At 32.9% G+C, this 24,265-nt stretch overlaps 5 protein-coding genes and 1 non-coding gene across 10 annotated transcripts in view; 4 read left to right on the plus strand and 2 right to left on the minus strand.

Moving 5' to 3' along the window:
* Positions 1–1,905, plus strand: part of Fur2 (Furin 2) — a 68,462-nt gene extending 66,557 nt beyond the window's left edge. Inside the window, exons 11-14 of the mRNA XM_964214.4 lie at positions 541–785; positions 836–1,073; positions 1,135–1,307; positions 1,359–1,905. Coding sequence (XP_969307.2) covers positions 541–785; positions 836–1,073; positions 1,135–1,307; positions 1,359–1,532 — 830 coding nt within the window. The 3' untranslated portion in view covers positions 1,533–1,905. The remainder of the gene's footprint in view (positions 1–540; positions 786–835; positions 1,074–1,134; positions 1,308–1,358) is intronic.
* Positions 1,906–3,337: 1,432 nt separating this feature from the next.
* Positions 3,338–4,850, plus strand: LOC103315017 (uncharacterized). Its single transcript, XR_010333922.1, has 2 exons — positions 3,338–4,678; positions 4,727–4,850. It is a non-coding gene; the product is annotated as an uncharacterized LOC103315017 (transcript).
* Positions 4,847–8,996, minus strand: EloB (Elongin B). Its single transcript, XM_964142.5, has 4 exons — positions 8,848–8,996; positions 8,637–8,730; positions 8,442–8,586; positions 4,847–5,399 (listed from the first exon to the last, which is right to left on the minus strand). Exons 1-4 carry the CDS (start codon positions 8,848–8,850, stop codon positions 5,288–5,290), a joined length of 354 nt encoding a protein of 117 aa, XP_969235.2. The 5' UTR covers positions 8,851–8,996; the 3' UTR covers positions 4,847–5,287.
* An 80-nt stretch (positions 8,997–9,076) lies between these two features.
* On the plus strand, positions 9,077–10,213 carry Eh (Eclosion hormone). 2 transcript variants are annotated; one of them, XM_015982599.2, is made up of 3 exons: positions 9,077–9,215; positions 9,829–9,921; positions 9,971–10,213. In XM_015982599.2, the coding sequence occupies exons 2-3, from the start codon at positions 9,840–9,842 to the stop codon at positions 10,126–10,128; spliced, it is 240 nt and encodes a 79-aa protein (XP_015838085.1). In that variant the 5' UTR covers positions 9,077–9,215; positions 9,829–9,839; the 3' UTR covers positions 10,129–10,213. The 2 variants fall into 2 exon arrangements, with proteins under 2 accessions (XP_015838085.1, XP_064212533.1); XM_064356463.1 differs by lacking the exon at positions 9,077–9,215 and having other exon boundaries at positions 9,690–9,921.
* Positions 10,140–12,460, minus strand: alka (alkaliphile). Of its 2 annotated transcripts, XM_015982276.2 has the most exons (10): positions 12,397–12,460; positions 12,205–12,337; positions 12,055–12,154; positions 11,856–12,010; positions 11,648–11,803; positions 11,460–11,597; positions 11,179–11,408; positions 11,008–11,133; positions 10,582–10,671; positions 10,140–10,433 (listed from the first exon to the last, which is right to left on the minus strand). In XM_015982276.2, the coding sequence occupies exons 2-10, from the start codon at positions 12,317–12,319 to the stop codon at positions 10,299–10,301; spliced, it is 1,245 nt and encodes a 414-aa protein (XP_015837762.2). In that variant the 5' UTR covers positions 12,320–12,337; positions 12,397–12,460; the 3' UTR covers positions 10,140–10,298.
* A 3,839-nt stretch (positions 12,461–16,299) lies between these two features.
* Positions 16,300–24,010, plus strand: LOC657465 (heterogeneous nuclear ribonucleoprotein A1, A2/B1 homolog). Of its 3 annotated transcripts, XR_010333921.1 has the most exons (6): positions 16,300–16,487; positions 16,560–17,037; positions 19,415–19,834; positions 19,907–19,975; positions 22,307–22,394; positions 23,923–24,010. XR_010333921.1 is itself a non-coding variant. In XM_963923.5 (5 exons), exons 1-5 carry the CDS (start codon positions 16,458–16,460, stop codon positions 23,933–23,935), a joined length of 1,029 nt encoding a protein of 342 aa, XP_969016.4. In that variant the 5' UTR covers positions 16,300–16,457; the 3' UTR covers positions 23,936–24,010. The 3 variants fall into 3 exon arrangements, 2 of the variants coding, with proteins under 2 accessions (XP_969016.4, XP_008200838.2); XM_963923.5 differs by lacking the exon at positions 19,907–19,975; XM_008202616.3 differs by lacking the exon at positions 23,923–24,010 and having other exon boundaries at positions 22,307–22,717.
* The last annotated feature ends 255 nt before the right edge of the window (positions 24,011–24,265 follow it).

Genomic DNA, 24,265 nt, shown 5'->3' on the forward strand with positions numbered 1-24,265 from the left:
CTAACTTATAACCGAGCTTTTAACAATCGACAAAATCTCGAATGTAATAATGTAGTAATATCGTATCATTTTAACATACAAAAACGTAGAAAATTAATAATACTCTTCCTTGGAAAGACAGCATAAAGCTTATTATTTACATTTTTATCAATAACTCGAAAACTAAAGACAATTGGAATTTTTTTTACTCTCAACTTTCGATTTGTATTAACCTCCTGAGTCAAATTCCTAACGCACGGGCGTCAATTTTGAGACATCCTGTATAACAGATAAGTACCAATAACTAAGGTAAATTTTACTCAGCTTGAGATGGTGAATTCAAATATGAAATAAAAATGTGTGGTTACTATTTAAAATTTTTAATTTGGCGCCAATTTTTTGTCCCGGAAGCGTAGCCATTTTGAAAATAAGTTAGTTGTACTCAGAATAGTCGACTTGGATCGTATACAAAATTTTAAAATTCTAGCTATATTAGAAAAAAATCACAAAAGAATCACCCTGTATTTTAAGTAAAATTGTAAATTGTTTTCTCTTTCCCAGACCAATATTTCGACGGCGGCCTGTGCAAGCCCTGCCACTCGACTTGCGAATCCTGCGACGGCCCCACCGAACACGCCTGTCTGTCCTGCGCCAGCCCTCTCATCCTTCAAGACACTCGTTGCGTCGCCGTCTGTGATAAAACCTTCTTTCACGATAAAGGCACCCGTCTGTGTGAACCCTGTCTCCATACTTGCACTAAATGCGTTTCGAAAATGAACTGTAGCGAGTGCATACCCGGATTACACGTACGTTTTAATGCGCACACACGTGTCACATACTCACATTTTTTCTGCAGTTGCAAAGTGGCGAATGCAGTTCCACGTGTGCCACGGGCTATTACAGCGATAAAGGAATATGTGCGAGATGTTACATGAGTTGTAAAACGTGTAGCGGTCCGGCACACAATCAGTGTGTTAGTTGTCCGCAAGGTTGGCAACTTTTGGCCGGGGAGTGCCGGCCTGATTGTCCAGAGGGTTATTACAAGACGGAATATGGGTGTCAAAAGTGCCATTATTCATGCAGGAATTGCATAGGTCGGTTTTTTATTTCCACTATTTTTAAAATGTAGATGGGTACTGATCACGATTTTTCCAGGGTGTAAGGTGCAAGAAGACAAACGAAGGATTGACGTACAAGCTTTATTGCTTTCAGCACAACCCGTATCGACTCTACAATTGATCGGCCCGTTTAATTTCATTACGGGCCTGGCAATAATCGCCGTTTTATGTGTAGTAATCCTTTTTATAACAGTTTTTATAGTTCTACAGGTGAGGATTGTGTGGGTTTTGTGGGCAAATGTTTGATTGTTTTGTTTGCAGAGAAACAGTATTCAGGCAGCGCCGAGAGGCTACAGCAGGGTATCCATAAAAAAACCTAAAGTTACATGTAATTACAATGTGGTGGCTGTGAGTGATGGCGATTCGTCGGATTCGGACAGTTCAGAAGGTCACAATTTAGTAACAAAGCCGAAAGCTGATCGGACTGCTTGTTAAAAATTCTTAAAATAAGCGAGTGTGTAAATAATTCTGTCTTCATTGGCCTGTGTTGTGTTTTATAAGCGTCAAGGTTGTAATGTATATATTGTGAGAACCCTCAATGAAACGAAATGATTACCACTTGTACCAAAATCCTATGTGTTATTTTATAAGATGTTTTAATATCAATGAAGACAGCTCAATGTAAATTTTAAGATGCGAAACTTAAGTGCTCTTGATATTTCATGTCGTAAATATAGTTATTTTTAAATGTACACTTTGTATATAATCAATAGATAATTGTTTCAATGTTATTTATGAAATTTACCATCCAACCAATCCAGTTTTGGTTTTATAGTTCGTCTCAGTTAATAAAAAATTTATATTTTTATGATTTATTTCTATCATCGGAGACAATAAAGGAGCCGTAAGGATCTCCAACTAAAGAACTGAAAGTTTTTTCCACATTTTGCACGAGAACTTGTACGAAACAAGCGATTTAACATCGTTTTTTCGAATTTTATTTAGCAAAAAACAGACAACACAAAATTTGATAAAGCGCCAATTATTTCATTACCTACCAACCTTACGACCAATAATTCAGAAGAAGAAGTCACGACGCCTCAAAGCGGAATAAACCAGCGATTTGTTAAAAAAAAATACGAAATATGAATTAAAATTTTAAAAACGCTTCACAAAGTCTAAATTAACAATTATTCTTAAATAATAGAAACTCAAAATACGTATGATTATTATAAAGGAAAATCGAGTCTCATGGTAAATGACGTCATCACTATTTCAAAAGCGTCTAGAAAAAATCGAGATGCGTTAGAACGCTTTGAAATTCTAATTGGGGCTTAAAAAATCGAGCATACTTCACAAAATTCACTACTATTACACTCATCATGTGATTTTATTGCAGCCGAGAGGCAAAAGTTGAATTTATAAGTTACTCCGCCACCAATAACCCAACTTCGGTACTTACCCGATAGTCATTGAAATCACGATTTTACTGTACACCAACAACTACAACCAAAGAATTGAAAGTTTTTTTCGCACTATTTCACAAAAATTTGTACGAAATAACTGGTTTAACACCATTTTTTCCAATTTAAATAGCGAAAAGCAAACACAATCAACTTTGATGAGGCGCCAATTGTTTTATTACCAACCTTAGGACCAATAAGTCACTAGAGGTCGGCGCCAAATTCAATTTTTTTCACAAATTATGAAATTACAATTCACCACTTTGTACAATTTTTTTAATGCGGGATTTTGGAGAGAAAATCGTTAAGCTTAGTACGAATCCAGTTGTGGTTATAGAGTTTAGCGCAATTAATAAAAATCTCTACTATTTCTCTTATTTATTTTTGCATCGAATCATCGAAGATAATAGAGTAAAGGAGCCGTAAGGAAGGAAGGACGCAGTGGATCTAATCGAATAAAAAGCGGAAACAATAGTCGCTGCAATTTGATAAGACTAACCAATCGCCACGTTCTTCGTAAATCCCGTCCTAAACCACTATCTCACTTCATAAAATAAATTGTTAAATAATTGGAGCACAATTCGGCGATAGCTTTCGATCATGTCTTTCCGAATCGACGACATCTTAAAAAACGACTCTGAAAAAAAGTGCGACAAAAATCCAACATCTGAAAGTAGTATCTTGCAAAAAACTTTACAAAAACCGAATTTTCAGTATTACAGATCGGTTAGTGAACCGTACGCCAACACAAATTGGTGCCTAAATGACAGAATTTATTATCACAAAGCCGAGGGCTACGATGTCTACAAAGGTAAGTGTTTTTTTAATTTCGCCAAAATTTGTGAAACCAGGAAAAAATCGGCAAAATTTATATTTACAAATGACAGATTTTCTCGACAAGAAATACGTATTAGCTGTTTTAAAACGCCAACGTCGCATTTAACCGAATTATGATTTTTAAATAAGATGGACAAAATTGTAAAATAGTTATTAATGATTAGATCTCTTCACTGATACTATAAATTACATTAGCTATTATTTCTTTGAACTGCATGAATAATTTATAACAGATATTTTTTTTATTTTGAATTTATTATGAAAATTTCTCCGCGTAATCTACAAGTAAGAAAAATAAATAATTAAAATAATGATTAAATAAATAATAAATAATTTATTTTCTAGTGAAGTCAATTTTTTATAACCAAATTAGCTGTCTCGAAAGAGCGATAATCAAGTGGCAATACCATAAATAATATTCATATTTTTTTCGAATCCAAGTCGGTGCCATTTTTATTTGGCTAAAAAAAACTTAAAAAACCTATTACATTTAAAGCTTAATTGATCAAAGCCTCCATTTTAGCGGCTAACGCATTCAAATGTTAAATATCAAATACAGCATATTATCTATGAATAGCTAGGTACTGGACATAAACTTTTAGGGGGGTATACAGTCAAGTCTTTATCAGTATTTTAACAATGGCAGTTGATTAGAAGAAAAAAAGGGTTGTACTTTTCGAAAAATCGTCCAATAAAGGTTTTGGATATTGTTTTACTTTTATTTTAATCAATCTTTAATTTATTAATTTGGCAAAAATGGCGTATTTCGTTATCACTGTCCGAAACCATAAAATCAAGCTTCCGCCGAAATATCCACAATCGTAATTATTTCGCCGCGTTTTGACGGCCAAAGGAAGACCTTAATCCGCACTAGCGGTTACTAATTGGATAAAAAGAGAGTTCTTAACAAGGTTATCGCGAATTTCAGTAGAATTATGCGGCCATAAACCAGGAAATTCCCTTCTTTTCCGAATCATTTTGTCAAAAATTTGATTGATTTGTTTGCTTTGACACTCAATTGGGCCTAATATCCGTCAATAATTAATATCGATTTCATCAATAAATCCGATATGTCACACATGAATGATGAATAGTTTGTAATTGACTTTTTCAGCCGTTTCTTATCCCACCTTATACACGCCGAGAACCCACTTATGGCCCACTTACCCACCTTTGAGTTTTTTCTCGCAGTTTTGCCACTTTTCCAAACGAAAAGGTGGCCAAGTTCGCTTCACGGCGAATCAAACCGACGCTCTAGAAAAACGTTTCACTTCACACAAATACTTGAGCCCAGAAGATAGGAAATTATTGGCAGAGTCGTTGAAACTCACAGATCGACAGGTAAATAAACAATGCCTAACAAGGGATAGAAATAATGCTTATTTCAAGGTAAAAACGTGGTTTCAAAATCGCAGAGCAAAGTGGAGACGCTGCAATTCATCGAGCGAAGTTTCCTCGACGGAAAATAAATGTATCTTTGTGTGTAATAAAGCGGACAAGTCAAGTGACTAAATTTTTGTCTGTTTTTATTGGTAAAAGCCTTGAACAGGAAATAAACAATAACAATGAGATTCTTAAATCAATCGCTTTTAATTTGCATTGGAATCTTTCCCAAAAAAAATGTTTACACTAAGTTAATTATTCAGTCTAACCTATGATACAAAAAATGATCGTAGAAGAAGCTGTTATGTTACAAAAAAAAAGAAACAATAAAAACATGAACACTGTTATTACATTACCTAAGATAAAAAACTATCACATTATTATACAAACACTGTAATGATTTTTCATTAATGCAATAAATAAACTTAAAAAAACCGGTAATCATTTGAGTTTATTACAGATACCTATAATAAATTCAATTGCAAGAAAAAATGAAAACTAATTATTTTTTGTTTCGTAACCACTTTTTTGGTTGAATTTATCCAAAAATCGATGTTCGAAACAAATTCAGGAAGATTGCTCCTGGCCATTCGCTTCCTGAGATTTCATGACGTCGGGGAGGTCGGGGGGAGCTGAATATGGAGTCAACTCCAAGTGCTCAAACGTATCAACTGACTCTCTGCAATTATACACACAACATTTTTCCTCAACCAATTTTAAAATTACTTTTTGAAAATCAAGTAAAAACTTTGACCAAATTAGAAAGTACACGGAACAGAACAGTTCATAGACAGAAATGCACATTATAAGAGAAGTACACTTCTCATCCGAATTCAATCAAAATGCCAATATCGCATTTTATCAATTATTTTTATAAATAACGTTAATATAAATGTACGAATAAAAAAGTTCTTTGGTGTTTTTGGATCAGGTTTTAATTAAATACAATTTTAGTTAGTTTTAAGTTAGTTCTTAGCAACATTAGTCTTTAATTTGACCGTCAATTGTTCTTACGGACGGGTTGCGTAACCAACTGTAAGCCTGAAGATGATTTCATAATAAAATCGAAACGTTGCTATAAAATTGTAATTTAAATAATACCTGGTCCAAATATAGGAGTCTTTTCATTTGAAAATTAATCTCGAAATGGCAGATGGCAGAAAGTTGATAAAAATGTAAAATAGTTGCAATAATAATGTACACTAATTACATTAGTTAACAAATTTGGGAAAAAATGCGGTGTTGCTACTTTTATTGGGTTGGAATTGATATTAAAGTCATTATTATTAATATTATCATTATTTCCAAAGAGTGCGTTAATAATTATTATAAGGGCCGGTTTACAGTACATTTTAATCGCTATTAAAATTTAATTCAAAATTAACTTGACATGTGTCAATGCATTTCAAATGGCAACTTAATTCAAACTAGTTTAATCTTGAATTAATTTTTAATTTCGCTTTCTGTAAACCGGCTCTAAGTGTGTACTACAGTGCTTTCAATGTACAAACTGAACCAAAAGTAAAGCACAAAATTCGTGTTGTTGTTATGAGTCATTTAATACAATCCTCGAATACATTTTGACGTTGCTAGTTTTTGAGTAATGACGTCAATTTTAATTTTTTTAAATGACAAGTGACATTTTTGTTTCCTAGTTTTGATAGTATATTACTCCGTTATCGTTAAAAAAAAGAAGGAAACAAAATAAAAAGGTTTTTGATAATTTTACACAAAGCGTATTACAGTTCTTGCTTTTAGATTAAAAAACACTACACAACAAATTTGAATTTTTTTTGTTCTCTAAGTGAAACATAAATAGTGTATTTCCATTAACTCTTCTGATTTCAAATATAATGCCACTTGATCTCATCAGTCATAACGTCACATCCGTAATTATTTTAATTTTAATGATTTTAAGTATTACCTACTTACGAAAATTATTTTTTACAGATGATCACAAATTAGCCCTTCAATGTAGCAGAACGAATCAGAATGGTTTTTGCAAATTATTTCCATATGATTTTTATTTTCTAATATTTTTAAAGACAAAGAAACAGCTTTACAGTAAACTAGTTTTCGTCGGAACAGTAATAGTGCCCAAAAACTATTTTACAACTAACGTCTACAAGGTATTTCAAAGCCTTTAACAAATTTTGTTTTTATTATAATTTTTATAAACTAACAAAGAAAAAACGTTTAAAAAAAGAAATAAAAATATCATCATGAATGCTAAAATGATAAACAAAATGTTTATTAAAAAAGAATGTGATGTGATATGACAAAAATTTTATTATATTCGTACTATAGGCAAAGAAGCATCAGATTTTACTCAAACTGTTCAAAAGACAAAAGTTATGTTGAGTAATGTAATTAATTTTTGTCTATATTTTTGTGTTTCAGTTACATGCTGATTATAGTGGCGGTCAGCTCGATTTGCGTGTGCGTCATCAATTTCATTTTTTCATTACCAACACAAAGCTATAAAAAATTATCAAAAACAATGCAAATTTAAACAGCTAAGGGCTATCTAAGGGTGGTATCCTTGAACATTAGTTTACATGTGCACTTCGACAACACCGTCAAGTGTCACGAATTTGTCAACCTGACATTGACAGTAAATTATAGACGTCGTCGCATGGTTGTCGAAAGTGTTATCGGTGTTAATCGCAAGTATTTTCCGTTCGTTTATTGTGTTTTGTGATTTGCGTTTCGTTAGGTTTTTGATTCTGCGTTTATTAGTTCTTGTTTTGTGAATCTGTATTTTTTGTAACAACTCATAATTTAAACACTTCGTAACCTCAAAAAATATTTGATAGTTTGTCACCGCTATGCCCCTGCTATGTAAACGTAGTGACAGAAATGTCAGATGACGCACACGCAAACGGAGCTGAGCGCTACCATATTAAAGAATATGTAAGTATAAAAAAATAGAGCTTACGCAATCAAACAAAAACAAAAAAATAAAACCATTTATACATAATTGCACTGTCAATGAAATATTTGTTTAGTAAATAAAAATTTATTGTCATTTAACAAAATAAAAAATGACTTCATTACTCAAAAACCAAAAACGTCAAACGTATTGCAGTTGTGCTAATATGAAGCAAATACCAGTTCATTTTTTGAAATATGACCCATAACAAAGATATGAACTTTGTGCACTTTATGATTTGTCTGTAGATACAAAAAAAAGATCTTGTATGAAGTATATTCTCAAACGTGAATTTAAATAGGATTGAACTAAAAATTTATTTTGTTTTTGACATAACCCTGCTTTTATTATCAAATTTTGTAGAGACAAAAACAAACATTATTTGTGGCAATGGAATTACGCTGCCACAAAATTTCCTTCCAAGATCTGGCATCGGTAATTTGTGTTTAGAAAAAAACAGACTTCTATTTTTTTATTAACTGCGTAAATTTGGTAATTCCAAACCGTAAATATCCAGAAAGCCATGTGTCATATAACAGTGCCACCTATTGCGCAAAGAACTAATTATGGGGTTTGGTGCCTGCACCACTTTTGCTTTTGATCGTTTCTGTTGTTGAACATTTATGAAGTTGACCGCTATTGATAATGAACAGTTTTAGACAAGGATATTTTTTTCAGTATCAGTAATGGTTACTAGATAATGGTGACTTTTCCTGAATCAGCTAGGCAACCAACTGTGCAATCGCTTGATATCACATAAACAAATGATAAAAAATGGAAAAACCTAACCTTACTGCCAGGCCCACTGTGGCTGGACTCTGTGCCTTGGCCGTGGCCGAAGTCAGTCCATAATCCTGCAACATCCTGTCGTCCTCCATAATCGTGTTGTCTTTATTAAAAAGCTGTTGATCCTGGGGCGGTATTTTCAAAATCCCTGGCGGGCAAAAAACCCCAAAATCACGCAACAAAAACCCCTTATCTTACCTTCAATGATTTTTTTCAATTCAAGGACGGTGGTCGTGTCTTTTGCGTCAGTGAAAATCGTCAGTTTCTTTCTCCGAATCATTAAAAACACATCCTGGAAAAATTCCACCGGAGAAATTATTCAACATCATCGTCGCGTTTAGGTTAAGTCATTACAAGTGACATAATTCGGTTGCAAGGGGCGGGTTGCGGGCCCATAGGGGACACTTACCATGATGGGAGTATTGCGGTTGAGTTATTTTTGTAAAAATGGTAATTTTTTTATGGTTTTCATTAAACTTGTTAACCTAAATAATGTACAAGCACTGTTATGGTCGTTAGCAGGAAAGTTAGGGGAAAGGACGCCGAGCGGGTGGCAGCAGTGGGACTACGGCGCCACGTTCAAATTTTTTTTTCTTGTGTCCTAATTTAATTAATTACGTCCATTTCAACCGAAAGTGGATTAAGACGCAACGCATTAGGACATAATTCCGTTAATGTCCCGTCGATTGTTGCACTTAATAGAAAAATATATAAATTCGGTACAAATTCGCCCGATTTAGTCCGGTTTTCGTTTCGCATCTGAGACAACTAACTAAAGTAAGTTTTTGTAAAATTGTGTCTTTCCTAAATTTAGCTTTAAATGTGTTTGTTTGTGTTTTGCGTAAAGAGAAATTTCCATTAATGTAAATAAAATAAATGCGAAACAATAATAAAGGAGTCAAAGTCCCAATAAAAGCCTGTTCTTAAAGTCATTGCTAACAAGTAAGTTTGACACAAGTCTCGTGGGGAATCACTTGCTTATATCCTGTTCGACCAATAAATACTTCCGAGAAATGCTAATGAACTTTAATTCTATAAATAAATTCTTTTTCATATTTTTTAGGCCACAAGCGCGGTGTTTTTTTTATTTTTGCCCAGTTTCCGACATTGAAAAACGAATTAATTGCTGAAAAAATGATAATAGGATAGCGGAACTTGCCTCCCGACATCCGGGTCTTCGTCCTTGCGGAAGCAACTTCTAATACGGTAAATACGATACAATCGCCTGAAATTGTTGACAAGGATAAGGCATAATATCGTAATTTTCACCACCACATTCTTTGTTTCCCATTTCTTTAAAGCGTGATGAAATTCGTACCAATTTTTAGTCGGCTTGCTTGTGCTTTCGACGCAACATCGCTACTGTCTTAATGTTTTTGAAAAATTTAAGATTTGGTGGAGATGGACAGTGGCTCGAGAAATTTCCTCGTCCTTTTGCTACTCTTCGCTTCTTCGCTCCTCGTAGTGGACGCGAACCCAATTGGTGAGTGTCTTTTTTCGGGAATTGTGATGATTTTTCAATTCGTCGTTAGGTGTCTGCATTCGCAATTGCGCCCAATGCAAGAAAATGTTCGGACCCTATTTTGAGGGCCAGCTCTGTGCCGACGCCTGTGTCAAGTTTAAGGGCAAAATCATCCCAGATTGCGAGGACATCACTTCGATTGCGCCCTTTTTGAACAAATTCGAATGAAACGAAACGTATTTATTGTACTATCTGTGATTATTTATTTTTCTATGTGTACCTAAGTAATTTAAATAAATTGTATAAAGATCAACCAGTTGTTGAACATTTCACAAATCGCTGGACTAGAAACCTGTTTCCTTTACATTTACCTACTTTTCGACAAAATTACATCAGGTTTACAACAATGTCGCACTTCTACCGAAAATCAAAGTCGTCCAGTATATCGCACAGAAAATGAAAAACAAACCGGGAAACACTACACGAGATACTCGATCCACTTGGTGCCACAAAATTTTTTCCTTCCCTTTTTTCTAAAAAAATCATATTTTTGAACTTAGCCTTTAATTTGAAACAAAGTTGGCAACACTGGCTAACACAAACTGACTTTCACTAGTCAATTTTGCCAACTTATCTTCAAAGTCAGTTCTCAGTGATCAAAAATTACTTAAAGGCACTCACATTTTTCCAATACATTGGAATAACTCCTTCACTGGCCCTTCTTTTATTAACAAAAGACGGTTTCGGCCTCCAGGGAGTAATCGCAGCCTCCTACAACCAAACAATTGGCAACACTTAAATCAGTATCAACTTTTTTATTTTAAATAACAGAAACCTTTCCCCATCCTATATCGAAATTTATTTTTTTTTTTAATATTACGAAACATTAGATGTTTCAAAACTATACGCCAACGTCACATTTTACCGAATTATTTTTTTAAACAAGAAAATTTTTAAAATACTTATTAATAATCAGAGCTTTCACTGAAAGTATAAATTATACATTTGCTATTTTTTTTTTGAAGTGCATGAATAATTTATATTATCCCATTTAGAAAAAAAGTGCGACGTTGGCGTTTTTATAGTTTTGAAATCTAGGGCACCTACCATGGCTTGTTCGCATTGCTTTTTCTTCAAACCTTGATATTTCTGGTCCAAAACCTTAACAATGACAAATTCCCCTAAAGCGGCAAAGACCGAGACCATACAACCCGCCATCCACAAATCGAGCGCCTGCAGAAAAAAATTTGTATGCACCTCGTGGGTAAAAATACCAACCTTGACATATGCTACTGCCGGTATATCGGTCCGTAAGCCTGTAAACATGGTAACCAAAGTAAGTAAACACGTGACTAGAAGGGTAACCCGTCCTGGTACTGCGTCCAAGCCTAGCCAAAAACTGAACCATGAGAGTACCACCACGAGGGACGATGGGGCAAAAGTCTGGATCAAATGGTGGCCGATTTGGCGCTCGAAACGGAAATTGACGACGAGACGCGAAAAATTCCCTAAACATTGTTTTGAGAAGACAATGTTGCCAACCTTATTTCATATGTTACCGCTTTTTTCGCCCGTGTAGACGTTTTTCTCTTCGAGTTGAAGCGGGAGGATGTTATATTGGAGAAGTTTTAACTCTGGACTAACAGTGACGCCACCAGGAGCCCACTTTAGGCGCATTTTTTTGTTACTGTATGAAACTATAAGACATTTCGAAAAAAAATATTAGGGCAATTTTGGAATGTCTTACAGCTTTCGATGCTTATTGGACACAATTGAGTGTCCATGGGGTAGTGTTGGAATTCCATCTGACACGCAACTATGGCGTGCATTCTTGCGGAATATTTTATCGTTTTGTTGCGAAATAAAGTCACTGAGGAGAATTTGTGCGTCAGAGTTGCAATTTCTGAAAAAAAAACGGGAAAAAACTTGGTAAAAAATAAATTTCCCCAACTGACCGACTACTTTCGAGTTGAGGAAATACAAATCGGGTTGCCACAAATTGTCAAAATATTGCGAAGGTAACGTGATTGAATCATCGCCATATTCGAATAAATCTTCCGGGATTTTTATTCTTGCGTCTATCCATTCCTGGCTTAAAAACATGTCCATGCTACGAAAAAAATGTGAAAATTGTTAAACCAAATTTGCACCAACCGAAAATCCATATCTTCCACATTTATGGAGTTGATATCGACGACAGTCATACTAAAATCAATTTCGACAGGAGCACCACCTTGAGTAGGAGGTCGTACTTCTAAAATTATCATTTGTGTGTGTTAATTTGTAAAAATTCCAAATACTTGCCTTTGATGTAATAATCCGGAATTATGCTTTTCGATTTGTTATAGAAACTTCTAGGTTTGGGGACCGAAGCCCCCGCTGTCACCACAACCCACAATAATAAATATTTTCCAATCATTTTATTACACCAACACACCTCGAGCCAATGTCAAAATTAAATTATTTGCAAATTATTTATTTAACACTTTGTTATACTTATTCGTCATCGCTTCACGTGTTTGGCACAGAACTAGAAAAAATTACAGTGGAGAAGGTAATTTGTCAATAATTGGGATGTCGGCAGATGAATCAATTACACGAGAAGACTAACTAAAATGCAATTAACGAGTTGTCGCTAATTTATTTCGTAATCGCTTCCTTTTCCTTCACGTATTATGGCGCAAACTTAGTTTTTAAGCCTAATCTAAAGCCAAAGGTAATTATTTTAAAACTGTTTTAACACGTAAAAAATGTTTCATTTTGGTGGATGCGCCGGGACTAGCAAATGTGATTAATTAATTAATAACTAACTGATTAGTTTTGTGCTTTTTTAAGTGAAACATTGGTTTTGACACAGTTTTAATTGTGGTTTGATATGCTTATGCAAAGTAATTGAGTTTCGGGTCCAAAAATAATAAGTAGGATCTTTTCCAATCATTTTAACGAATTTTTTCGAAGAAAAGAAATCGTTTCATTAACTGTTTTTTTTTACAAAAACATTAAAATTTAATTTGCTTTTGCTTTTTTTTGCTTTTACTGTAGTGTTTGTATTTTGCAATTTTGTTATAATTGACACCATTTTTGGCGTAACTTATAGTAAATTTTCTACCTGTTCCTAACGATACATAATTTCGATTCAAGCGAACAACGTGCTAAAACTCAAAAATTGCAAAAATTGGTAGCATTTTGAACTCAATTAGTGATTTTTTGACCTGATTTAATAAAAAATTTGTAAAAAGTAAATAATCTTATATTAGAACTTATTTTACTATTTTGTAAGAAATTAAATATTTATTATATCATCAATAAGTCATGATGATGATGAAATAATGTTAAAAACATAATTGAAAAATTGAATCTATTTCTTCCTTGACGATTGCGCAATAGAACAAGTTAATATTCTACTAAAAGTTGGAGGAAGTAAACATATAGCGATTTTATGATCATTAAGCGTATTTAACTTTTTGGGTCGTTTATGACAGATTTAGGTACCTCACAGTAACCGTCACAGGAGATTATGCCAAGATATTTCTTAACAGTTCCGTGTTTGAAAAAAATATTTAAAACAAAAAAAAGGAAGTTACTCTTTAAAGTTTGCAAGATTTTTCCTAACGTTTCTCAAAACGAAAGCATCGTAATCCTAAGTCAAATTTGTTTTATTTATTTTTATTTTATTTTTGTCTATTATGTGTTATTTAAATCTGCTTTAAGTACATTCTAGATTGAAACCCTTACCACTTTGCTAGCTGTTCAACATTTTTACGGCTTTGTCCGAGAAATTTATCATAAAGTGTAAAAAGTAAGTGAAAATTGTAAAATTATAAGTCTTTTGTACTACTTTACCTATTAGCTTTTTTAAAACTATATACAACCTGTTTCGTCTAAACCCCACATTAGACGAATTGAAAGTTCTAATATAGATATTTATTTGAAAGTTAGTACTTGGCCATAATCGAATGAGTTCTGCTCAATGAAAATATTTTCAAGGTGGCGGCACTTTTGGTTATACCGGAAGTCGCTATCAACTTTCTAATTTTAAATAGAAAACTATGTTTTTACTGCGTTTTTGGATTAGTTGAGTTTTTTGGATTTGCACCTGTCACTTAAAAAATCGGCAACTCTGTTAGTTTTAGAGATTTCGAAATCATATTTGGAGGATTAAAAGAGAAAGCTTAGATCAGTTCTCCAGTGTGTTCAAAATTGAAAAAAAAAATTAATAGACCTAAAAATTGTATCGTTAAATATAAACCTTATGTACCCATAACTTAATTTTTTCAAATGGGATGTCACAATTTTTATTTTACTAGACGGAGGAAAATTTTCTTCTGTATTGATCTGTATTAGCATACCCTATACCTATCTGGATAATTTTCAAGCTACATTGTTTTTTTTGACATTCAAGAAAATTCCTTACGAACCACAACTATTTTTGCATAGTTTGCTATAAAAACATTTCTGATTAAAAAAAAAGACAAACTCTGATCAAAACTGTGTTGTCCGTCCAATGAATACAAAATAAATTCATTGAATATTGGTTTAAAAAACTTTAACTTCTCACATTTTTCTCACGTTTTCATGGCAACCTATGAGAAAAGGCTTATAGCTAATGAATTTTTCAGTTTCAAAAAAAAGTTATGATAACGTGAAAACTATTAAACATAAGTATAGGGAATGCTAATACAGATCAATACAGATTTAAATTTTCAACGATTTAATGAAATAAAACTTGTAGCATTTCATTTGAAACAATTATAGTTATGAGTGCTTAAATTTCGGAAAACTTAACTTTAAACATTTGGGGTTTGTTATTTTTTTTAGAAATTGGAAAGTACCAAAGGAAGGATCTAGGCTCCCTCTTTCAAACGAACAAAAAAATATTTACAAATTTAAAAAAAATGCAGAGTTATTGAGTTTTTAAATGGAAGGTACAAATCCAAAAAAATAAAAAATCCTAATTTAGGTATTATAGCGAAAGCTTATAAAAACTATTTTAAAATAACTTTGGTAATCCAAAAACGCATTAAAAAATATATCTTTCTATTTAAAATAAGAGAGTTGATAGCGACTTTCGGTATAATCGGAAGTGTCACGATCTTGAAAATAATTTCATTGAGCAGGACCTAAGAAATTATAGTTATATACAAATTTTCAGATGACTATCATTATTAGATCTACCAGTACTTCTATAAGGGATATGGACAGAACTTCCTGTATAGAAATGCCAACATCGCATTTTACCGAACTATTTTTTTAAATAAGGTTGATAAAAAATAAAAAATTGTTACTAATGGTTAGATTTCTCATTGAAACTATAAATTACATTAACTATTAATTTTTTGAAGTGCATGAATAATTTATAACAACTAATTTTGAGAGAAAATGCGACGTAAGCATTTCTATAGTTTTGAAACAGCTAATATTTAGTAGGTATTTTACTAAAAAAATTTTTAATTTTTTATTTCTATTCAAGATATACTCTGCAATTTGAGAAAACATTTTAAAACATGAGTAAAAAATTGGTAGTAAATGCAATTCCATTTTTGCTGTAAACCGTTAGGAAAGCTTGAAATCTTCAGAGTGATTTGTTAAAATCTATGTGATTCCAAAACTATTTCGCTTTTGGTCTACAAATCGATTTAAAAGTAGGTACTTATAATTCTGACATATCAGGTGTTTAAATGCAATTAATTGTGAAATGTAAATAAATTGTGAAGGACTGAGACCCAAGGACGCGAAATATTAAAGGAATAATAAACAGATACTGTGATGTTTGATTGTGATTTTAGAAATTTGGAAATTTTTAAACATATCTAAACTCTGTGACCCAAATATAAATCTTTATGTTTTAAAAATAACTAATTACTATATTTGCGTATAAAATATCATAATCTTTGATGTATTTGATTTAGTTAAAACAAAAATATACAACCACCAACAAAATTTAGCAAATGTTCAAACCAAAATAAATGGATTCCATTGGAGCGCAAACTCATAACTCCCCCAAGCGGCCATTTTTTGACAGTGGACAGACTTTATATTAATGTCTATCAACACAAACGACGATTAAAAATAATAAAGGAACTTTAACTATGATGATTGTGAGAAAAAAATATATTGGCAACACTAGTTGTTAGCATTTTGTAGGATTTTGTGAAAAATGTACATTTTGTATTTGTGTATGTTTTTGAATCGTGAACCTGTGAAAATAATTAATTTTTTATTGGCATTTTGTGGGTGCCAAATCCAAAATGATTTTTTTTTAATTTATCTTTTTAATTTCCCGCCCATATTGGTGTCCCTGCTCCGTGCCCATTTATTGATTTCGTGTGAACCAATCAAATCGCAGCATTCCTGGAATGGACCAATCCCGGTTGCGTAAATTTCTCCTCATCGAGCGACTCCGTAAACGTGCGATCAGTCATTCGGTTCCCAGGTGGGCATTGTTGTGTTGGATCAAGTAGTTTTAGGAAATTTTGCAAGTTGTCCTAACTTTTTTATTTATTTTAACTTCAACTCAATTTTCCCAATCTGTTTTGTGAATTTGGAAGGTGTTTCCTATGATGCGTCGCGACGGTGAAGACTCCAATGTAAGTCTTGTTGTTGTTTGACATGGCGTCGCGTCCCTAATTTGACCCAAATGAGACAATTACAATTTATAGGACAACAAACCGGAACATGAACAGTACCGCAAATTATTCATCGGCGGTTTGGATTATCGGACAACCGATGAATCGCTGAAGAAACACTTTGAAAAATGGGGCGAAATCGTCGATGTTGTCGTAATGAAGGACCCAACAACAAAGCGGTCGCGCGGGTTTGGCTTCATTACGTATTCCAGGGCACACATGGTTGACGACGCCCAGAACGATCGCCCCCATAAAGTCGATGGGCGGGTGGTCGAGCCCAAGCGAGCCGTCCCAAGACAGGACATAGGGAGGCCCGAAGCGGGGGCCACTGTCAAAAAACTATTCGTTGGGGGGCTAAAGGACGACGTGGAGGAGGAGGATCTAAGGGAGTGTTTCAAATCTTATGGTACCATCCTATCTTGTACCATCGTCACTGATAAAGACACCGGCAAGAAGCGCGGATTTGGATTTATTGAATTCGAGGATTATGACCCTGTTGATAAAATTTGTTGTAAGTTTTTTTATAGCAAAAGACTAGGATACGACACGATGTATAAATAAACCGTCCGCGTTTACCAAAAAAATTACAGATAGAGCAAAAACTTCTCAATTGTAAGAGATAAAAATTATATCAAAAGCTGTATAAAAAATTTCAAATTTATCAATTTTACATTCTTTTTTAAAAACCTGCAAAAGATACAAGAAAAATGGTAGGAAGCTGTAGAGAATTAAATTTCATTTTTACGGGTAGTCAAGTATAGGAAAATTAATACAGGATGGGTCAAATGTTGGGGAAACATATGTAATTTTATTCCTATTTAAACAAAAATATAATAAACGTTTCTAATACTTTTATATAACAAACTTCGACAAAAATCAACAAAGATAATACGTTTTTAATTTGCAATATATTATTGAAGAGTATATGGTTCTAAATCAATTAGAAATGTTCTCACTTATCTGTTAACACTTTAATTGCTACATGCATACAACTTATTTCATTTGTTTGGAGTTTGTGAATTTAAGTTTTAGTTTCTAGTTTTTTACACAATAATTTTTTAAAATTCTGCAGAGTAGCTTTGATTTTTTGGACTTACATATTAATATGTAATTCAAATTGACCTCTCCAAGAATTACGTGTCCTCAAGCCAAACATAATTTGCAAAAAAATCTCTATTTTAAATAATGCATCCACTTTCGGAGCTTGATCCTAAAAAATAGTTCATTGAAAAAATTGGCATTTGTTGTTTTTTTTTAAACATTCCATTTCAAATTATCGTTTATCGTTATTACTTATTAGTAAAGACCGGATTTTAGGAAGTAAAATACCTTATTTAGGTGTCAAAAAAGGTTGTAGAAAAATTGGGTATTTTTTGGTAATGTAGGATACATTTTTTATTTTATTAATTCCTATTACAGGGAGAATAAAAACATAATTTCTATTGCAATATATCTAATACAAAAACAAATTAAATTACGTTTTGTCAAAAACTTAACATTATCTATTACACTAAAAAAAGGTATAAAGAAGTTAACTGTTGAACCAAAATACTTTTTTAATTTGCTGTTTTAAAATTAGTTGTAATTAGTTGTTTTTCTGTAAGAATTTATCTCAACCTAAAAAAATAACACACTGTATGGAAATACATACTAATACTAAACTCAGGCACTTCTGCATTATCAATATTAAATTTATTAAATTTAATTATTAAATTGTCTGTATAGAAACATAACTAATATTCCAAATGCCCAAGTTAATAACCGAAAAAATATAAAAAATGATCTAATTTGATACATTTTTAAGTCTTGTGAGGGATCCTGCCAAACAATTGAGTTTTTTCTGAAAAACTTGCGAAAATTTTGAGTTTGAACATGAGAATAAGTCTTTATCAAAAGCAAATCGATCTACAAACTTAAAATTTTCTTAGAAAACAGCAAAATTCCAGATGATTGAGATTAAAATTCTGTATATTTAAGTGACTGAAGGAGCTATAAATAAAAACCTGTGAAACTGCAAAGTAAGAACATTAATTAAATAAGATAGATAATAAAACTACGAATAATTGAAAAATTGAGGAATGAATAATATGAAATACTATGGGGAAATTAAAGAACTAAAAAGCTTAAATACTGAAAGCTTGAGGATCAAAAATAACCTTTAAATTTAAAAATATGGTGTATCTATTGCTTTTAAACTAAATACACTTATTGATAAAAAATTGGAAAAAGTTTTTTATTTTAGATTAGGAAGATTAAATTAACTGTAGGATGTTTAAAACTCATTTAGGATACAAAAAACCAATCTAGGAATTAAAAGGGGTTGTCAAATAATAGGGACATTGTAAAATGTTTGTAATTGTAATCACAATATCCCTATTTATTTGTGTCTAGTTTATTTTGGAAATACTATATGCCTCCACTCTCTTTCTGGGGCGATAATTTGCAATACAATTTGTATCACCTTTTTTAAACAATCGTTTAATTATTACTATTTTTGGTTTTTGAGGGGAATTCGGAGTCTCGTCTATTTCAGCACTCTTAGTCGATTTGGTAATTTTTCTTTGTGTTGTTTGTGTATTTTTTTCTACAGAAATTAAAATAAAAAAGTAAAAAAAGTCTTAAACCACAAACTGAACATGTTTTCGTCACTTGAGCGTTTGAACGTTCCTGGTGCCTAACTTTCTTAAAGGAAATTTAATTCTCTAGAACTTTCTATTTTTTTTTATCTTTAACCGTATTCACAGCGATTTGAAATATGGAACCACAAATTTTAAACATGAAATATTTTTGCTCGTGTTTCCTCAACAAAATGAACTAATTTTCTATCTCGTTTTGTCTCCTAGTATTTAGGTCTTTAATCCCAATTGTGTCATAAAATAATTATTTAGTGTACCGGCACCACCAAATCCACGGCAAGCACATAGACGTGAAGAAGGCTTTGAGCAAAGCAGAGATGGACCGTGCGAACCAAGGGGGCGGCAATATGGGCGGTGGGGGCGGTCCGCGTGGAGGCCGTGGCGGCGGCCGGGGCAATTACAGCGGCGGCGGCGGCGGCGGTAACTGGAATCGTGGAGGCCCTAGCGGCGATTGGAACAACTCGCAAGGGGGCTACAACAGCGGGAATTCGTGGGGCAACAACCCTTGGGATAACCAATCTGGTAACAATTGGGGCGGTGCTCAAAGTTCGGGGTACAATTCTGGGGCGAGTTGGGGCGGTTCCAATGATAACTACAGCGGGGGTTATCAGCAGAACTACGGAGGGGGCCCTGTGCGCAACAACTACCAACAGAACAGACCAGCACCTTACAGTAAGTAGAAATTCCGTTTGGTGGATTTTCGTCGTTTCTAACTTTTTTTTTGTGTTTGTTGTGTCTGTTAAGAATCGTTAAAGGCAATTGATAGCAGGAAGAAAATGGATTAATTATTACACATACACACACAGACTGTTGGTGAGTTCATCATGTATTTAAATTTAGTCGTAATTTATGATTATTTGGGAATTTCATTGAGTTTTTTGTGACTAAATAACAACTGTGGGACATTCCGTTGGATTGTATTTGTCTATTGTGACTAGTAATTTTTTGCTTGATGTGTGTGTATGTTGTGGACAAAAAAATTACATGTCATAATGGCCAATACAATTGAATTACGACTAAGTTTTCAACTGAACTTGCCAAGTTTAATTTTTTTACAAAATTACGATCGAAAATTTTAAAGCTGATATCCCACAGGTGCTCAGTTGGGGCAATTTAGTTGCAAACACTAACGTTTCTTTCTTTATTAACATGCTTAATGGGGTACTTGCATGATAGATTTGTTATTTTTTGTAACAATACATACAACAAAAATTAATGCATGAAAATATTTGTGACATATGCCAGCGATTTGGTAAAGAACTCACAGCGTCCTTGATCGATGAAAACAGTTTACCAAACATGTTTTTCGGAATAGCGCCAAGTGAAGGAAAACTTTTTTCATTAATCAAGGAATCTGTGGTGGAATTATTTAAAAATATGTAACAAAAGTTATTCGTGAGTTTTTGTGTAAAGTTTTAAAAATATGAATAATAGTTATTTATTATTATACAAGACGATAAAGTTTCATTTTGTCATGAAGTAATCAGTGGATAAAATACCATTTTATTATTTACTATGGAAAAAAGTGAAGTAAAGAAAGTAAAAAATTATACAATAAATAAAGATAGACGTAATATATATTTTATCCGAAAGAAAGTGATAAAACTATAGTATTGCGATTGCTACATTTTTATTCACACTAACCAGTAAGTTCATTTTTTTTAAAACTTAACGAAACGTAGTAAAAATCTTCAAAAGTAAAAGCTGCTACATTAAAACACATATCTCATTTCAGTTTATAGTAGAACTGCAACAGCGCATTTGAATTTTTTTTAAGTGAACAATAAAGCCCAAATTGAGAGTTTCAGTATAAGAAAAGAATTCTGCGTTAAACTAAAGCTTAGCAACACACTTTGAGGTAAGAAAACCCACCAGAAACTCTCAATTTGTGCTCCATTTCATTCAAAAAAAATGCAAATGCGCTGTTGCCAAATTCTACTATGAGCTGAAATGGGATATAAGTTTAATTATATTTTATTTTTGGGACATCTGGACAAAGTGTATCATTTTGTATACCATGAGCGCATCTTTTTGATTATTTTAATTTTTTATGAAATGAAAATACCGCCTTAATTTTGTTCTTGTCCAGTGTTTTTTGCATTATTGTATGTAGTCTTTTTAAATTTCGTATTTCTTTTCTTCTTCTTTATTTGCTTCTTTATGTCATCATTTCTTTATCTTCAGTTTTTTATTAATTTCGTATGTTTTCTGTTTTTCCAGTCTTTTTTTTAGACTTGGCATTGGAAAATTTAAAATAACATGAAAAAATAAACAATTAGATGGCATGTATGAATGAATGTCGAGTCAACAAATATGATACCTTTATCTGTTTTGTGATAAAGGTGGAATTGTTTTCAGGCAAACAAATTTTTCAAGTTCAGCATTCATTAATCATTACAAATCGGTTCATTCATAATCTGCGTACGAAAAACATTGTTTTCATTATCGATTCCTTATTTTGGAATTTTGTGAAAACTACATCTTATAGAAGAATCAGCTTGTTATTGAAGCTTAGGCTATGATGTCCCTGACCAGTGTTGCCAGTGTTGCATTTTTTCTTCAGAAACATGATCCATTTAAATAGAGATTTTTAATGGTGTGGTGTTGAGGCTTTTCTTTTCTTAAGTACTTACTACTTAAGTAATATGTCTGCCCGGTTTAGTGAAGTCTCGGAAAAACTGCAATGGGTGTTAGTTCAAAGTATTTTTGAGAGAAATACTTAAGCTACTAAACTAAGCAAAACTTAAGTGTTGAAAATACTGCCAATTTTGTCGGGTTTTATGTTGTAAGTTCGTTAAAAGTCAGGATGATTTTTTTTACATTTATTAGTAACACATTTACTACAAGCTTGTACACTATTTTTTATACAAAACATAAAAATATTTTATTATGTGAATATAATGTACCAATTCGCTGGGGCACGTTGTATAAAATTGCCGGTGTAAAATAGGCATTTTCTTCCAATTTAGTCAAATTCAGGAACACATGGGGTTCCCCTTTGAGTTTTCGCTGCATGTTGATCCACCGATGGGTATCGGCTCTGGATTTTTCCCTCGCGTTTCCCGCATGACTCCCCTACTGTTGTCTCTATTACGTATTAAAGTTGTGGGAGAATGGATAAAAAGAAAGTTTTTTCTTTTCAAGATAATCCTGGCAGCGGTTATGGCGGCAATTATGGCAATCAAAACGGTGGAAATCTAGGTGGTCCAGGCAACAGGAGATACAATAACATGTAAGTGCAACTGGGCAACGCTGCTAAAACAGTGCCAGGTGTACATAAATTTCATATCCGTATCCTCAAAAAAACATATAATATTTAATTATTTATGAAATGTAGTTCACCACCGGAATATTAACACGTTTCTGTGAGAATATAAATTTTAGTTTGCCACGTTACAGACATTTCGAGGTGTTGTTAGTGATTCTTTGTGTATTAATTGTATTATTGGTCATTGGATCTTACAGCGCTACGGCGCGCCTATCTTAGGTTACTATTACTAGATATAGGTTACTTGTGTACTTTATTATTCATTAAAGTTCATGAAATTATTACAAGTATTTTTCATATTTTGCGTTGAGAGGATAGGTTAGAGCTAACCTATGTATCAAGATGGACAATGGATTTGTATACAGAGCAGGTCTTGACTGTAGGAAGAACAGTTTAGTGTAGAATGACTGTGTAAGCAAGCAGGTTATGTCTAGGTATGTATAGTTTTAGATACGTTTTAGGATGTAAACTCTCACTATTTAGCTCAGGTTTCTTTTAATGCGAGTCAGGTTACATATGCTAGTGTATCGTTACAAAGCTAACCTGGGTTAGGTAGACACTGATTTTGTCATCTCATTCACATCAAACTCTTATTTGTTCCGCCATTTCAATTTATTTTCAATTTTTAACACGCACGTACGGACACCTGTAATTAGGATACGACACGACGTACAAATAAAAAGTAAAAATGAATTTAAAAAAAAAAGAAATAGAAGTAGCGAAGAAAATTTTTGCAAAAACTATAAGGTGAGTTTGTTAAAAGTTTTTTTTCCTGTATCTCAAAAACTAATACTCAGACAAAATTCAGAATTTGCTGTTAAATAATTCATATTTTTGTCGATGCGTGCGATTTTATTTTTTTTGAATTAATTAATTGACTAATAAGTCGCTGCTCAATAGATTTATTTCTAATATCACTCTAAAAAAACAACGTAAGGTTGACGCTAAGTTTAATTAATAATTATTTTTTAATGAAAAGCGGCTTCAAGAAGGTACATACAAATCTTCTCTGTTAATTAATTTCGTTAAATATCATACGAATGTAAATAACTATTAAATTATAATTATTGCAATCACTTGAACAATATTTAAAAAAATATGAGCAATTATCAGTTCGAACACCGTACCGTATTTTCCAAAACGCTGCAAATACGGTTAAGTGCAGGGAACAAAGTTGTAAACAATTAAATTTCCTAAAAAAAGGTTCAGAAATCACATTTCTATTGTCAACAGTTCAGGTTTAAATTAATTTTCCGCTACTTGACCACCATGTTTGAATGAATCACCCGATATGGTCTTCGAAATTTTTTTTAAAGGAAATTAATTCTCTACAAGTGTGTTTCCTGCAGTGGTCAGTTCTCAACGTAACCGCTTCCGCATTTCTTCCAAACAATGTAAATTTTGTATTTCGTTTCGTCTCCTAATTAGTCCGTGCACGCACCTGTCCCGTTTTTATGACGATATTAATTCATTTTGTTTTCTGGGGGTCCAGTTTCGTTCGGTGACTGCCGGCAGCGGTGAGTATTGAAGCAGTGTGAATGTCGAGTGAGTGTTTCAGACGAATAAATTATTATTAGCAATTTCAAGTGTTTTATTTCCTTCCCTTCCCTTGGAGAAATAATTCCAATCGGCTCGTTCGTGCGTAACACACACTTGATTGGTTTTCTTCATCAGCATTTCTATTGTTGCAAACTTTTATTATTTTGTGGAAAACGCAACGAGAAAATAGAAATTAAGTGAGGGTCAATTTTTAAAGGGATAAAATGATGCGCGGGAACCTCCACCTGGTGAGGTAATCTGGTCTTTTGTGAATCGGCGGCACGCTCCGTTTACCT

This window comes from Tribolium castaneum, chromosome 4 (assembly GCF_031307605.1).
Source record: "Tribolium castaneum strain GA2 chromosome 4, icTriCast1.1, whole genome shotgun sequence".
Lineage (NCBI taxonomy): Eukaryota > Metazoa > Arthropoda > Insecta > Coleoptera > Tenebrionidae > Tribolium > Tribolium castaneum.

Coding starts and splice junctions, on each gene's coding strand:
- EloB (XM_964142.5), bottom strand. Junction 8,587..8,636: donor ATTGAAAAAAATCATTGAAG/GTAAGATAAGGG, acceptor TTTGCCCGCCAG/GGATTTTGAAAATACCGCCC. Junction 5,400..8,441: donor ACAGTGGGCCTGGCAGTAAG/GTTAGGTTTTTC, acceptor GTATAATTGCAG/AGAGTCAGTTGATACGTTTG.
- Eh (XM_015982599.2), top strand. CDS start 9,840: ATGGACAGTGGCTCGAGAAATTTCCTCGTCCTTTTGCTACTCTTCGCT. Junction 9,922..9,970: donor AGTGGACGCGAACCCAATTG/GTGAGTGTCTTT, acceptor ATTCGTCGTTAG/GTGTCTGCATTCGCAATTGC.
- alka (XM_015982276.2), bottom strand. CDS start 12,319: ATGATTGGAAAATATTTATTATTGTGGGTTGTGGTGACAGCGGGGGCT. Junction 12,011..12,054: donor GTGGAAGATATGGATTTTCG/GTTGGTGCAAAT, acceptor TTTTTTTCGTAG/CATGGACATGTTTTTAAGCC. Junction 11,804..11,855: donor CCTCAACTCGAAAGTAGTCG/GTCAGTTGGGGA, acceptor TTTTTTTTTCAG/AAATTGCAACTCTGACGCAC.
- LOC657465 (XM_963923.5), top strand. CDS start 16,458: ATGATGCGTCGCGACGGTGAAGACTCCAAT. Junction 17,038..19,414: donor CCCTGTTGATAAAATTTGTT/GTAAGTTTTTTT, acceptor ATAATTATTTAG/TGTACCGGCACCACCAAATC. Junction 19,835..22,306: donor GAACAGACCAGCACCTTACA/GTAAGTAGAAAT, acceptor TTTCTTTTCAAG/ATAATCCTGGCAGCGGTTAT.